Source organism: Myotis yumanensis, unplaced genomic scaffold (genome assembly GCF_028538775.1).
Source record: "Myotis yumanensis isolate MYYU_CA2020_CCGP unplaced genomic scaffold, mMyoYum1.0.hap1 SCAF_8, whole genome shotgun sequence".
NCBI lineage: Eukaryota > Metazoa > Chordata > Mammalia > Chiroptera > Vespertilionidae > Myotis > Myotis yumanensis.
The window spans coordinates 69,586,493-69,603,672 of NW_027223759.1; the positions used below are offsets into that span (position 1 = coordinate 69,586,493).

The window sequence follows — 17,180 nt, forward strand, 5'->3', positions numbered from 1 at the left end:
TAAAGCATCTAACGATATTGACAGTACATAAGCTGAGATTTAGATAAAAAGTAAAACTTAATTTGCTTGAAAATAATTTTATTTTCCAGGTTTAATTAGATAATTGCATCATTCTTCATTTTCTCTTTAGGTATACATACCTGCTAATACTTCGCAAATCGTGGCAATTAAAGTTGCACCAAAATCCTACATATCTCAACTAAATTCTCCATATGCCTATTGAAACAGCATGCTACCACACAGTTACAGCACTCTTTAGAAGGAAAGAAGGTAAAAATGTGCATCGAAATACTGCAGGTTGATAAATAAAATGAAACTAAAGGTTGTTTTGTTGTTGTTTTGTATGTTTCTGTTCTTAGGAGGTTTGTTTCAGTATCTTTGAAGCACTGATAATGTTCCTTTAACAATTCTCAATCTCCACCCCCACCCACTTCTTTCTCATCCTGTGTCTGCTGCTGCCTGGCAACTTTTCTGTGAGGGAAGGAGTAAGAAATCTAGCAGCCCTTAGAATGACAGCTGCAGAAACTCCTAGCAACCTGATTTCAGGCCAATTCTCCTTGACCACATCACTTTCATGAGACACAATCAGTCTTGGTTTGTTTAGATACACGCCCTGCTCCTAACAAGACTTTCAGGTAGGTGGGTAGTGGATGAATTGTTACTACCTATGGTAAACTGCCCTCCCCCACCCCTCTCCCAACAGCACAAGTAATTAAGTTAGAAGAAATGAAAACTGATGTTTGATCACATGTATATAAAGTGTGGCTCTAATTGGGAAGTATAAGATTACCTCTGGCTAATAATTAATATTCACGTGTTGTGTTAGAACAGAAAGTAAGAACGATTGGTTCTATTTCGTTTAATTTATCTCAATGAGAGTTCATAACATTCTATAGTTTGATGAATTAATTTATTTAACTTGTCAGTGTTAATAACTCTGATTAGAATAAAGAAATTATAATGGGCCATAGAAACAAGCAGAATTTGAACAGTAGCTCCAGCTATTCTCTCTTTACTACCAGATCACTTATATAACTTTATCATCTTTTTTATTAAAGCATATATAATGAAAAATAATAGTATTTCATAGAAAATTATACTTATATTTTCCCTTTTATTTATAGTCCATTATAACTGATGATCATTCAAAACCTAGAAATAAATTATTTAATTTTAAAACTCAAATTGGGCCTATACCTTTACTGACCTCATTGATGTCCATAAAACAAAACATAACAACTATCTCTTTTGATGAACTGGTCATTTTCCATTTTTTTTTTAAAGTAAGAACCACCATTATACAAATGATTTGATGTGGGAGAATTTTATCCAATTTTATTTTAATACTGTCCTTTATATCAGTTTTGGAACAAATATGTATCTATTAAGTTTAACTTCTAATCTCTTTATTATGTATCATTATGACTTTGTGGTGTGAACCAATGTCCTTATTATAATTTTTGTCTTAAAAACCTGCTTGACATGCATTTACCAGTAAGTGCATATGTTGTGACCACTGTACATACCTAAGCATTCTTTCTGCCACTAAATTGTTGTAGACAGTTTATATACCCTCAGGTCTTTGTTAATAACATCTATTCACATTCTTAAAATAAGTCCTAAATTATATTTTCTTAATAAAATTGAGAATCATTTACAGTTGACATTAAATACAAGTTCCCATCATTTATTCGCAAGCTTCCATTACTGTTACCACTATTTTATACCACTATTTTCAGTCAAGTGTTATTCACTAGGTGATTTGATTGATAATTACTAAAAAGAAATTTTATTTTGCGTTCTTATTCTGATCACAACGTGTGGACAACACATCCTTATTTTTCTTCCGTTCAGAGCAGTTAAAAAGTCAACCATATGATCTGAAAGATATCACATGGTTTTTACTCTGCCTAATTCATTAGGAGGCACTACATAGTTAGAAGGCAGCATGTTGAGAATATGCACTGGAATTTGAAATTTGCTCGACATTTACTTCTCCGGTTGTTTTCCCCTTGTAAGAGTTGACAGTGGAATCTAGGGTTGCTACAGATACTGCAGAAGTGAATGAGTCACTGATTTTCAATTATGGTACTTTTGGTACCATAAGAAGAGTCTTGGGTTTGTTGTACTGTTCCTGACTGCTGTTCTCCTCCTTGTGATTTTTGAGATGGGTCGGTGAATGATGGAAATTGGTGGTAAATAGTATGAAAGAAGAAAACTCTGGTTTGTAAGCATGCCTCATTTTATTGTCAAGACTTGAGTGGATATGGATTACCTAATAGTTGTCCTCCTAGTTGCTTGAATGGGATCCTGTCAGAACGATACCTGCTCACTTTGTCCTGATGAAGGGATAAGTATTTCATAGAATGCAGAGGTCAGTGGATTGTGGAATAGATATTTATTACTTTGTGCATCATTCAAAACTCACTCTTCCTCTCCCCTCCCTCACATTATTTGAACTCCGCCACTCATTCCAAAGTTTGTGAAATTTTAATATGAAGTAAAATAGAAAAAAAAGTTTCTCTTTAGTTTTCTATATATTGTATTTTAGTTAAAAAATGACTAGGTTACATGAGATGTATGACAACTTTAGAAGGAAAAATATCTTTTTTAAATGTGGAAGGAGTCATCTTACAGATAGTAAATTATTTGACTTACAAGGGAAAATAAACTTGAAAATTTAAAATATGTAAAAATGGGCATAGAAGACATTTTCTAATCACAGAGTAAGTATGAAAAGGTGAAATTCACAGATTTGTAGCAATGTCCCTCAGAGTCACCCCAGTGTTCTTTGAACCAGTCTAATTTTATTGGCCTTGAAGTACCATCCAGAGATGTTTCTGGATAATTTTACTCATAAACAGCTTGGCATTCATCTACTATCAGTCTCAACCAGGAAACCGAATAAAGTGTTTAAAATGTCTTCCCTTTGCTTTTCAATCTTCCTGTTGCTTAGTTTTGTTTTTTTTTCTTATAATTTTCCCTTAAAATATTATATACATTTTTCAACCTTGTTCTTAGGCAAGGATTATTGACGTTACAAGGGAAAAATAAGCCTTCGACTCAAGATTTCTGATTTTTAATTCCTTAGCCATTTTTCAACAGCTACCTAAAATTTTAGGTACTTGGGTGATCATATTTTAAAACTTCAGTGGTCATTCAAATCACTCAAATTTTTTTTCCCATTGATTCATTTTGATGTCTCGGATGGTTTGGGAAAGTTTTTAAACCACCGCTGTACTATGTGGGAAAAGAAAACACACACACACACACACACACACACACACACACACACACAAAACAACAACAATAAAAAAAAATCCTCCCATGTTGAAAACGGTTTAAGGTACCCTTTTAAAGAGAGAAATCTGCTGCAAAACAAACTGCCCATTCCGTGCTCTGTGGCTCCTGCTTAGGGAATCTCTTCCCATTCACCTTTCCTTCTGCAATACATAGTGACTTTGGGGGCTTGTTTGGTTGCTTCTGCTGAGTCACTACATTTTGCATCTTTGTCCCCAGGGGCTACTCAGCATAAAAGTTAAAACTGCAATTTGCAAAGCGTGGCGTTTGTGCGTCTAGCGGTGGACACCGTCTCCCTAAGATAAGCTCGGTTACTTGGCTTGTCCTTCCTTCCCGGGAAGGAGGCTGCCACGGAACCAAGGGCTCAGAACTGCTTGGCGGAGAGAAGCGCCCGGCGCTGGAGCTGCTCATCTCCAGCTGGCTGTTAACTGCGGAGCTTCCCGGGCGCCTGGCTGGCTCAGCCCAATGCAGAAGTCCCCCCCACTCCCCCCACCTCTTCCCTAAAGACTCAGATCCCTACAGAACCAGCGTGGAGTTACTTTCCCTTCAAGGAGACCGACATCACCGTGATTTGTGGCGCTCTCCGTTCGCGGTGGTATTTTCCTGTTGTGTTAAATGCCTCTTACTAAGTAATAGACGTGATGGATGTGGGCGACGAAGGGGTGTGTGGCGGCTTCGGCGATCCATCAGTGCACTCCCCTCCGCTGGCACCGCTCCCTGCCCCTCTTGCGTGATGTAAGATCAGACGTACCCTGCATTGAAAAGTCAAGACACACGGGCTCGCTCGCTCGCGCTCACACGCGCTGCCTCTCCCCCACGCGCGCATCCGTGCACCTTCCACATCCTGCTCCAGGCAGGAGCGGGCGGACGGGCTGGACTCCTGGAGCTGAAGCATTTCCAGTGACATTTGTAAATGACGCCGCTCCCTCCCGGGCTCCGAGCCGCCGCCGCCGCGGGGCCCAGGGTGCCGCCGCCGAGCCGTCTCCAGCGCAGGCTTCCCTCCCGGGCGACCGCGATGTCCGAGTTCCTCCTCGCCTTCCTCACTCTCTCGGGATTACTGCCGATCGCCAAGGTGCTGACGGTGGGAGCCGACCGAGGTAAGGAGACCACCTCTCCCCTTTCTTCCTCCTTCTGGCTTTTCCTGCGGGAAGATGCTGGCAGATAAGTGAGTGGGAAACTTAAGTCCTGGCGGCTCCGCGCCCGGGGTCCGGTTGGCTGCGGTGCGCCGGCCTCCTGGAGGGTGAGGGGTGCGGTGGGGGCTTTCGGAACCCGGGGCCGGAGTCCTCGGCTCGCCCACAGCTTCCTCCTGTGGCCCTAGACCGGTCCCGATTTGCCCCCCCGCCCGGGAGTGTTTGGATGGACCGCGCGCGTCTGCCCGGGCATCCCAAGCGCTGCAGATGTTGGAATAAGAATTCGCTTTCCCAAGACTTCCCTCCGCGCGGACTCCCGGCTCCGAGCTTTTGCGGGCTCCGGATTCTCTGCGTTAGGTGGCTGCTCCCTCAACTCAGCCCTGGGTTCACTACCTTACCCGCTGCACCCAGGGTGGTGGAGAGGCGAAAGCGCCCACCCAAGCCCGTAGGTTTCTGTAGCCCCTGCCTGGGGTGGACTCCGCGAGATCCGTGTCAGCGGCGGAGAGGCTAGGGCTATCAGGGCGCCTTTGAACACAGACACCTACTTGAACTTGACTTTTTTTTTTTTTATTCCGAAGGTGTGTGGTACCTGGGGCTGATCACCCCTCACTGGCATCTTGCCCTTGCTTTTTCTCCAAATAAGAGCTGATGAATGGTAGAAGTTTAAATGGGAATGTGTATGGAGAGCAGAGGAGAGAGGAGGTGGGGGGTCCTAAGAAACCTGGATCCTGTAAACTTTTGATCTGGAAATCCAGGAATCCCGGTGCAAGTTTGATAATCATTGAGAGCAGTTGCACGCGTGAAAAACAAACAAGAAAAAAAAAATAGTGAACAGATATTTGGGTACCTGGCATTGGAATGGTTAACTGCTGGGAGTGAAAGCAGTCTCATAGATCTCAGTTTTTTTTTACCATGAGTTCACATTGACTGGTATATTTCAGCTTGTTTGGGGTGGGGGCGGGGGGTTAATTACGATAAAGAGAAGTAAGAAAGATTGGAATGCTACCTGCATCCCAATGCCAAGCAGAGGCAAAATGTTGCCCTGGAAGCTTTGATGACTGTGCTTATATGAAGCGAATTATGAATTGACCAAAAATTATTGCTTCGTTATGGGGTAAAACAGAGGAATGAACTGTAGTGTTTCTAACCAACCTGCTGTTGCCAACCAGGTGATATTCTGTATAATGTACCCACACAGGTCATTTCCTTTACTAGTAATGAAACTAATACGAGTTCCTTCAGAAAGTCTGACATTTACGAGATATTTTAAACATATCATTGCCACCTAACCACATAGCTTCTGAACTTGCCTTAACTTGCCTTGAAGTTGGTGTGGAACAGTGAAAACTATATGGATAAAATGGAAGCCCATAGCTTTATCTTGACATGATGATGATGTTTTGATCTGGAGCAAAGAGCTCTCAGCCCTTCTTGGGAAGAATGTTTGAAATTGGACCAGAGCAGGTGAACAGAATGCAGCTTTGCAGCCCTGTGTGCTGGCAAAGTCCTGGCACTGGCAGACTACTGCTGTTGGGCTTTTTCTGATGGAGTCCCCAGTCTCCAGAAATTGACCTCATCTAGAGCTCAGGCCTCAGTTTTTCTGTAGGTGTTTAGGAGGGATAGAGCTATTGCTACAATGACTGGAATGAATACCTGAAGAGAATTTTAAATATAATAAAAAGTTAAACATGTTGTCCCCCAACCTTCTTCTGAGATAGGAAACTAAGTAACTCGAAGGACTACAGTCTAGTTCCATGGAAGGGGTGGGGGTTGTCATCTATTATATAAGCAGGACACATGGAAAAGGGTGGTTACTTTTTTCCTTAAACTGAAATAGTGTCATGTTGTATCACCCTGTCAGCATAAGAGGTACTATATCAGCTAGCACAAGTAAAATTAGTTGTAGACCAACTCTCATATATATTTAACACAACTTTCAAAACTGTTAGAAAAGATCTAAAATTGTCACAGCTAGTTACCAAAAGTAAGAAGGATGGGTCTTATTTGTACAAAAAGGAAAAATGATATGAAATTTTGTTGAAAGTTAGAAAAGAAAGTGGTGCTGCATTATGACAAACTTCTTCATGACATGCTGAACAAGATATAGGAATGTACCAGTAAATTCAAAAAAGAGGTTAGCTTTCGCACAGGCTCATGTCAATTGTCCTTGAAGAATAAAAGAGGCATGTGGATTATACAGGTGTGTTTTCTAGTGCAAGAGCTAGAGATTCATGCCAGAAAATGAGAAATCACTTTCAGGTTCTCCAAACACATCTTGAGTAATGGGTAGCTTCTTAGCTGTGTGGACTCAATAGAAATGGTTGTACTACTCTCTTCCTGTGTTTCTCTTTCCTGTGTACGTTTTTAAGTATCAATGCAAACGTTTTTAAAAACAGAAAAATAACTTGCATGCTTCTATTCAGTTTATACCCATCCGCTTGCCCTTTAATTCTATATTGTTAACTTTTTTTTTAGTTTAATACTGATTTTAATGTCGGGTTAAGCTAATGTACATGTCAGTTCTTGTTAGATTTTATCCCATCTGAAAAAGGAAACATCTTTGTAACTCTTAACAGCAAAAGTGGAGGATAAATCTTATTCACTTAGGATCAACCAATAAGTTATATAACAATGCCATGTCATATTAGAGTATGGCTTGAGAAGGAGTAAGACTTAAAAAGAAACATATGTTAAATTGTTAAATTTTCTGATAAGAGGGGGATGGGCTGTTGAATTCTTAAATTCCTGAGTCTTACGAGATGTGGAGACATATTTGCAAGTAATAAAAGTTCCTGGTCTTATAATCATTTAAATATGTATATCTATAAAATTATCTAAAAATGGCAGTCAGGTGTATGTAAAAATCTTAATTTTTCTCTCTTGAAAGAAGAGTGAACTGCAATCCTCGTCTCTTTTTATCCAGAAATATCATAAAAGTTTTGTTTAGCAGAGGTCTCTTTGAAGAGATCGCTTTTGAAGAGATGTCTTTGAGATCTCTCTCAAATCGACACTGGTAACACGGAAAGGAGACAGTGAGAAAATGAAGAAGAAAGTTGATGTGTTAAAACAAGAGAAAAGAATGAATTTCAGAAACAGACCCAGGGAAGGAAAGAGGAGTGGGGAGACAGCCAAATGACTTTAGAAAGAGGCCGAATTCAAATGACTGTTTCTTAAGGAAGAGATTAAAGTATCCTTAGGCAAAATGATAATTTCTTAAAATAAATAATTTCTTCTGATTTCATAATAAGTCTCTTATGAAAATGTTTGCAGTGTAAAATAATTTGAAGAGACCTATCAATGTGAGGCTAGATATAATTAAACTCTAAGTATGAGAAGACATGTGAAAGTGTTGCAGAAAACTTAAATGTTAACTATGCTAGAATCATTAAGATGGAAGTGATTTTTTTAATTGGATGTAAAAAAATCTTAGAAAGAGTGGGGGATGAATGATATAGTTAATATGTTCTTAAGAATAAGATATTACTTGTCAGTCACAGTGGAGACATGCAGAGACTTTTAGTTTCTAAATGTCTTGTATCCAGGACTTTAGTTTCTTGCTACTTGCCTTGTCAATTTCTTTTTGGAGCTTAGGGTGTACAATAAAGATAAGTTCCATTTTACCTCACAACTGTCAGAATGGCTATCATCAATAAGTCACAAACAAATATTGGTGGGGATGTGGGGAAAAGGGAACCCTTGTGCACTGTTGGTGGGAGTGCAGGTTGGTGCAGCCACTGTGGAAAGCAGTATAGAGTATAGAGTTACTCAAAAAATTAAAAATGAAACTGCCTAATGAGTTGCCGATTCCACTTCTGGGAATATATCTGAAGAATCCCAAAACACTAATTTGAAAGAATATATGCAGCCCTATGTTCATTGCAGCATTATTTATAATAGCCAAGATTTAGAAACAGCCCAAGTGCCCATTAGTAGATGAGTGGCTAAAAAAAGCTGTGGAACATTTACATGATGGAATAATACTCAGCCAACAAAAGGAGGAAATCTTACCTTTTGCAACAGCATCGATGGACCTGGAGAGTATTATGCAAAGTGAATTAAGCCAGGCAAGAAGAGACAAGTACCATATGATTTCACTCATATGTAAAACCTAATAAACAAAATTAAGTAACAAATAAAATAAAAATAGACTCATTGATACAGAGAGCAGCAGACTGACAGCTAAGGGCAGGGGGAGGGGTTGGGAGACTGGAGAAAAAGGTGAAAGGATTAAGAAAAAACACACACAAGCATAAAACCAAAACTCATAGACACTGATAACAGTACGGTGATTACTAAACCAAAAGGGGGGTGAGGTAAGAGGAGACTTGGGGGGGGGGTTAAAAGTGATGGAAGGACCTGATTTGGGGTGATGAACACAATGAAATATACAGATGATGTAATATACAATTGTACACCTGAAGCCTATATACTTTTATTAACCTATGTCACCCCGCTACATTCAATTAAAAATAAATCAAAATAAAGTCACATGGACTAAACATGACTTGGTCTTCTACCACGTCATGAGAGGTATCTATATCTTCCCTTTGTTCTCTATATTACTACAATCCAGATTATTTTCATGATTTTGCTATTAATTTTTACATCTTTTATAAAATGTGCCCTCACATTTTAAAAAATCTTCCTAGTTATAGGGATTCTGTGTAGTAAAAAGTACCAACCAGATATGTTGATTGATTTCTCTATTTTCTGTGGCGGTCTGTCAAAACAATTCCTGTACAAAGGAAACGCATCTTTGTTCTAGATAGATTCATTCAAGAAAGTAGAATTAGTACTGAAACTTAAACATGATTGTACGAACATGTCATTAATTAAACTAATTTCACAGTAAATGGAACCAACCTAGTGTGTGTGTGTATATATAAATATAAATATATATGTATAGTATATATAAATATACATATATAATCTTCTTTAAAATGGCTACTTAGGCAAAAATATCTATAAAAACACGAATTTAGCCTGAAAATTGGAGATTTTTAAAATAAACTTTTGTTTTTCAAAATGTAAGACAATAAACAACCCCCCCCCCCCCACAAAAAGTAAGACAATATATATCTACTTTTGTGATTATTTCTACCTTGACAAAAATACAAAATGAAAAAAATGTTAAGAGTTATTTTTCAACTTCCAGCATGCACTATTCTGTTGAATTCATTTCAAATATAATAAATATTTTGTTGTAATAGAATCTGATAGTGGAAGAAATAGATGTCAAAGTACATTTGTGTTTGAAATGCCTGTAATTATAAGGAACCAATGCTTATACTTTGAAACAGTGTTTTTCATAGCTAGAATACTGAAGCAAAGTTTACGGACTCTTATAATCAGTTAATCAGAATCTATGTTGGACCAAACTTCTGTCAGGAGATAGTCACGTTTACTTTAGGTAGTTCATAAACTATTCTTACATTTTCTGAAGAAATCTAGCTCCCCACATTTAATCTAAGAATAACGGCAAACTGCCTGTTGTACAGAAAGTGCAAACATCAAGATTTGGGGGTTTTGTTTGTTTGTTTGGTAGGAAAGGGAGGACAAGATTAATCTACAACTAACCAAACAGAGAAGAGTCATGATACCTTCTATCCTCTATGGAGCTACCTTACATTTTCATATGGATTGTTAGTCTCCAAATTTAACCTATACAGCAACCCATTAACCAGAGGCTTAGCAGTAAAATTGGAACATAGCAATCACAAATCTTACCATCTTCAGCCATTGGAGACATTCTCCAGTTACTCTATTTTGGAAGGTGATATTTTGAGCTTTTTAATTCCTTGGGAAAAGAAAAAGTTCAACTATTTGAACATTAAATACAAATGCATGAACATATCTCTAAAAAATTAATTTGAGTTTTTCAAAAGTTACTTTTTGGACTGATTTACATGTGTGCCAATGAATATATTTACTTCACTTGCTTTGGAAAGTATTGTGCTTGCCATAATATTTACTCACCGTTCTCACTCTACTGTGCTTTCTCACTTGAATAAATGGTACCCTCTCCAAGTACCTCTGAACCCTCTACATTATAAAAAGAGGAAGATTTTGCAATACATCAGAACAAGCAAACTTAGATCTTCAAATTTTATATATATTTTTCATTAGATGTTTTTCTGTTATAAACTGCTGTCACAATTTTAGATCTATATTTTCTCTTCATAAATGATTTGGTGGCCTCCCTTTCCTGCTTGGCATAACTAGAAGGCTGAGTTAGAAAATATGTTTTATTTATTACACTGTTCTGAATCCAATGATACCAAAATATAGTTTCTCTCCATCCCATTGATTTAGACTATCTGTATAGAAACCCAATTATTCTGACTAAGCTTCCAGACTAATAATTAATGAAATTGAGTAGTAACTGAAGGGGAACCAAACTATTAGAGAGTAGCCAGTAAGAACTGGTAACAGTTAAACTGATCTTGCATTAAAAACCCATTAGTTGACTTTTATGGTAAAACAATAATAGCATATTTCCCTGAAAGACTTACGTATAACACTTTTATCTATACTTTGTAGAGTAAATCATATGTGCCTTTTCCAGTGTGTCTATAATAACAGGCACATTAAATATATTTGGTAGCAATTATATGTTTATATCCTGGAGTAGCCTAAGAATTTAAAGCACTACTAGAATATGAATACAGCCCTGGCCTGTATGGCTCAGTTGGTTGGACATAATCCCAAGCATCTAAAGGTTGTTGGTGGGTTCCCAGTTAGGGCACATGTCTGGTTTGGAGCTCGACCCCTGTTACTGGGCAAGCAGGAGGCAGATGATTGATGTCTTCTCACATTGGTGTTTCTCTCCTCCCTCTGCCCCCCTCCCCCTCCCCCTCCCCCTCCCCCTCCCCCTCCCCTCCCCCTCCCCCTCCCCCTCCCCCTCCCCTCCCCCTCCCCCTCTCCCTCCCCCTCTCCCTCTCCCTCTCCCTCTCCCTCTCCCTCTCCCTCTCCCTCTCCCTCTCCCTATAAAAATCAATAAAAATATTTTTAAAATAATACAAATGCATACATGCTCTGAATTTATTCATGCTCAAAGATTACTTTATTGAAATTAAGATTTGTTGTTTTCTCATTTTATAAAATACTTTTAAAAGTTAAAACACATTCCAAAGTGTTGTTTCAAAGGCAAGACATTCCCTCCTTACAGGCCAGAGGGAATCATTTCAGTTATAACACAGACAACAGGAGTTAGTGTGCTTTCCAACATGACCCTAACAACTTTCTCATGTGATTATCTCAACTTAGTTTTAGTCTGCAATTCGCTGTGCAGTTATAGGTTTTAAAAAATGCAATGCCATCATCAGATAAATGGGCCCATTCATGTATTGCTGATTTCTCAGTAGGTCAGATTCATGTATTATTAGTGCAAAGGGCTAATTTTTAGGTTGGTAATGCTTATGTTACTTATATCGTTCAATGACTTGGCCACTCATATTTGTGAAATAATTATATATCATCTACATTTTTTCAAATATTCCAAATAGTTGTAAATATATAACAGTGATCAAAGGTGTCTTTACTACAGAAACAATGAAACATAATTTTAATTAATGAATTTTTACTGTAATGTCATCTGTTTAATCTTATTTTTCTCAGCTATAAACTTGGATATAGTCACATATATATAAAAGTTTCCTTTTATAATGTGAATATTATAACTATGCCTTTTACAGAAAAGGAGTTGGGAAAGTAGTTTTTCATATGAGAATCTTTCTAATTTTGTTAAGAAAGAAAAAAAATGAAAAACAGAAATTTCTTGAAGAAGATAAGAGCGGTGGCCTTGCTAAGATACCGGCATTACATTTTATCTCACAACGCATTCTTATTAACAGTCGGACATCTCTTCCGGAGTCGCATGCACCTCATTGTCCTGGCTGGCTTAGTCTTCAGACCAAAGACAAGTATTGTTGAAACTCGACCTCATTTTAGTTGAAATACGTTTCTTCTTTAGGTAAGATCAAGGTCCCACAGATCATCTCTTGTCTTATTCTTACAATCAATAGGAAACTTCTTCCTAACTTTCCCACATTGCATTGACATCTTCAAGACTTCCAAGACAGCTGAACTTTAGAAATACGCATACGTAATTCCTTAAGAATTTTTCTACCGCTGAGTTTTTCTTTAATGACAATTTGTCATCTTAGCCCTTTCTTCTTAAAATGAGAAAAAGAAAACTAAAAATAGGACAGGGGAGAGGGAAGGAAAACTTAGTTGTGGTTGCTTGCTTTTGAGTATTCCTAGGGTATTTTAATATACTTGCAAAAAAAAGCAAAACTGTAGGTAGAAGGCTAATAACAGATATGGGTTTAGAATGATCTGTTATCTTTAGAAATTAGGATGTAGAAGGAGAGGAAGGACAAAGAGTCTAAGAGAGGGAATATTTACACTAAGAATTTACTTACACTTCAATCCACACACATCAAGTAGCTGAGGCAATTAGGAAACCTCACACTTTTGCTAAAATATAAATTCTAGAGATTTAAAAAATATTTGGTTTTTAGATTATCTCAAAACTTGTGTGCATTTTTCTAAAGCTTTTAATGGTATATTTTATCAGTATGAAAATGTTAAAATAGCAAATATGCATCGTTAAAATATTTTACTTTATTTAGCTCTATTAACTTTAAGCTCTGGTCTGGGTTTCAGGCTCTATCCCAGGAGGGGACATGCAGGAGGCAAGAAATCCATGATTCCCTCATAGTTGATGTTTCTATCCCTCTCTCTCTCTCCCATCCTCTCTCTGAAATCAATAAAAGTATTTCAAAAAATTAAGTATAGTTAAAATGATGTTAGCTCATGGGTGAGATTTTCGTCTCATCAGGAGAAGGTATTACAGTTACAGATCATGTCTAATGGGAACTGTATTTCTGAGATTTTCATTAAAAAATAAGTAAGATTTATAGATAGAATCGCTAACTCAGAATTTAGGTCCTTCTGCTGAGTTTTTATATTGTCATTCTAACACAAAAGCTGGCTAGCAGTTCACCAGTACTAGGTTAATGGCCCATAATACTAGTGTACTAGTGGCATATAGTTCTTACTTGGGAGAGAATACGGTGTCTATCTAACATTGACCAACATTAAAAAGAGGGACACTTAAAACAACCATTTTACTTCTGTCCATTTTAGGATTACATTCTATTCTATAGTTCTTTCCCTTACTAGGGTGTTTTCTTCCTGTTTACACTTGCTAATGATTGTCAAATTTTTGAAATTAATTCTGATAATATTAAGTATCAAAATCTTAGAACTTTGTCCATTCCCCTTGTTGTTCTCATTGCTGAGAGAACATAAGGTTATGAAAGGCATAGAATTTTATCTTGTGTGTATTTTCTTCCAGATGCCTGAAAACCCCTCCATAACTTTGTAGAAAACTGTTCCAACCAACTCTGAAAAGAGAGACATAGCAGTGTTCTTAACACCTTCCATGACTACAAGGAACATAATGTATGTGAAAACACACTGCAGCACATAATGCATTATATAAATAGCCATTATTGATTTATACCATTAATTGAATATATATTGCTAATAGCAGCAGATACCGCTTACATTTTCAGGATGCTTTAACTTTTTTAACAACTTTTTCTTACTAAAATTATATGATCTCTAAAGCAATCTTTGTGGTTGGCAGTCATTCATTTATTTTTTTACCTATTGGACAAAGTTGAGTAAATATCTATTGGGTGCTGTTCTAGGTGTTGGGAATGAAGCAAGTGAGCAACTTAGACAATGAAATTGGCCTGAAGGGGGGCTTACATTTTCATGTGAGATGAGGCAGACAATAAACCCAAAAAATAAACTAGTAAGTAGTATCTTGTGCTAAGAAGAAAGAAAAAGAATGTAATGTAATTGAGAGACATGGTCTGAGGATTGATGGTTGTAGTCACAGAGGGCCTTTTTGAGAAGGGTGACATTTGCTGAGACAACAGTGATAAGAGGAGCAAACCAAGCTGTGCGTACTTCTGAAGGAGGAGCTTTCCATACCTACCCTTGAGAGGAAGCTATGAATTTGTCATTTAAGAGGAAGAAGGAAGGTCTGTGTGTCTGAAGGGAACTGTGTTTGGGAGAGAGGCCCGGGGAAAGGCATAGTTATAATGAAGCGATAATTGTCAGGTAGAACCATGCAGATCAAGGTGAAGCATGCGAATTTTGTTCTTATTACAATAGGCAGCAATTGATATCTAATCAGATGCAATATGACACAACTTAATTATTTAAGAGATCATGATCACTGCAGAATGGAGGAGGACAAGAAGGTAGATAGTGATCCAGGTAAGAGATTATGATAATTGTCCTGGAGAGAGACGTTGGTGGCTGCAATAAGGGGGTAGCGGTGAAGGTAAGGAAAAGGGAGAAGAGTGACTCACAATTTTAATTTAGGAAGGTATTTTTTATAACAATGAATGCAGCAGCATTCAATATATTAGGAGGATAAGGCATAACATAAAATCTCAAATTATTCTCTTTGGAGGTTAGGGTTAACATACGAGATTATTTAAAAATGAATGTGTTCTGTTTTGCAGCACCTCTGATGGATTTGTATGAAGCATGTTTCCCAATATAAGGTGCATGGACCCTGCAATCTTGCTCACCTCTTATCACCTTTTCCCTATTTCAGAATTATTAGTACTGTCTTCTCCATTATCCCATAGTACACAAACCATTTCTGCAGAATGGAATTGATAGAGTCTGACTCACAGTATTCTTTGGGGATTGAGTTAAAATAAAGCACTCACTGTTTTAAGCATTGGTAAATATGGCAGCCGTGATTTTTCTGCAATTTCTACCACTCCAAGCCAGTATCACAGAAGGAATAGGCACTGGCTATGTGAAGACACATTTGTGTTTGTTTGTTTTTCTTGAGGAAGTCATCAGTGTTTTCAAGGAAGAACTTCTGTTTTATTGTCCCCAATCCTCAGAAAACTGTTTGCTGTTAGTCAAGCTCCACTTATGAATAGTTGATTAAAGGGAAGAAATTATAAGAGAGCTGCTATGGGCTATATTCATTACTCTCCCTGGAAATCCAAGGAAAACTTTAGAAAAAAATAGGGTAGTGATGAGTAACGGAGAGCCTCCTGGCTAAGAGGTATTCTTCTTGGCCAATCAGGGCCCTTGGCTTATTCTTCTGTATTTATCCACGCATTCACTGACTAAATGTTATAGTAACTACTATTTTCCAGTGAATGTCATTTATAGACTGAAGGAAGAAACAACTAAACCACAAACACCAGAACAAGCAATAAAACACTAGTTTAATAATTGTATGAATTTGGAGTTTCAGGGTAAGTTTGCTTATGGCTACAAAACCAAGCCATTTGGGTCTACTGAGTTCTTATTGGTCTTAAGAGGAAAAAGTAAGTAGAGAATGAGAGAAGAGAGGCTCTATAAAACTGTTGTAAGAGAAAAAAGTACCAGAGCCCAGATAATTTGTGAGAAAGAAGAAAGCAATGAAGTTTTTGAGGGAAATATGTTTACTATTAAACTGAATGGGTTACTTTAGGTCCTAAGTTATTTGCCGATTATTTGGTTCCATTTATTTATTTATTTATTTATTTATTTATTTATCACTCCTTTTCTCGCTCAGCTCTCTCTTCTGTTATGTACTTTGATAAAAAGTCAACTTTAGCCGAAACCGGTTTGGCTCAGTGGATAAAGCGTCAGCCTGTGGACTGAAAGGTCCCAGGTTCGATTCTGGTCAAGGGCATGTACTTGGGTTGCGGGCACATTCCCAGTAGGAGATGTGCAGGAGGCAGCCAATCAATGTTTCTCTCTCATCGATGTTTCCATCTCTCTCCCTTCCTCTCTGTAAAAAATCAATAAAATATATTTAAAAAAAAGTCAACTTTAGTTTCAAAATTTGATATTCAAATCTGCATTCCAAAGTACAGATTTAGCCCCCAAAATATTCTCACTCAGTTTCTTTTTCAGTTTACAGGCTGTCCCGTGCCAAACATCAACCATTTTTGATACTATTTATTTTATACCAGGAGCAGCAGCATTGTGGAGGAAATATTTCACCGCATCCAGAGAAATTACCTTGAAAAGGCTACATGATCAATACAAGTACTGTTTTAAAAGATTACCTAACCTGCTTTCTTAGTTTTCAAACATGTTATGTTTTTAGATTTAAGAAAGGAAGACATATACCAAGCTGACATTAAGTGAAAATAAAGAGATTTAAAGCTCAGGAATTTAAAGTTTTAGAAATACTTAAATAAGCTACTAAAGTTAAAGATCTCAACCAATTTATTTGTTGTATAAAGAGCTTACATGTGATTTAGCAGACATTTGCAAGATGCCTGTACAGAAATTGAATTTGCCTGTGACTTTGAGTTCAGTTTATTTTTCATTTATGTTGCCTTAAAGCGCCTATAATAATTTGGTTCCCAAAATTTCAGTACTAAAATCAACATAATGCCTAGAAATAAGTTAAATATGAAATAAACACCAAAAATTTTATTAAATTTCAGAATGACAGACAAAATGAAATTTGAGACTGGAAGATTTTGCATTAATATTGAATTTGGAACTCACCGTAAATTCGTTTGCTGTACTTTAGCAGAGGGGTGCCAGAAAGTTTGGGAATACGTAAATTAATCTGAGTAATTGAAAACAGCAGGAAGGGGAAGGGTCACTTGTATATGTGTGAGTACAAGCAATGATTTATGTTCCCCGACTAGGACTCTGCTCACACCGCACAGAGGTCTGCTGAATGGTTTTTTTTTT

The 17,180-nt window shown here is 37.5% G+C and overlaps 1 protein-coding gene across 1 annotated transcript in view; it reads left to right on the forward strand.

Moving 5' to 3' along the window:
• The first annotated feature begins 4,213 nt into the window (after nucleotides 1–4,213).
• The window catches only part of LRP1B (LDL receptor related protein 1B), a 1,706,338-nt gene continuing 1,693,371 nt past the window's right edge, over nucleotides 4,214–17,180 (forward strand). Inside the window, exon 1 of the mRNA XM_070423500.1 lies at nucleotides 4,214–4,397. Within this exon, the coding sequence (XP_070279601.1) occupies nucleotides 4,214–4,397 (184 nt within the window). The remainder of the gene's footprint in view (nucleotides 4,398–17,180) is intronic.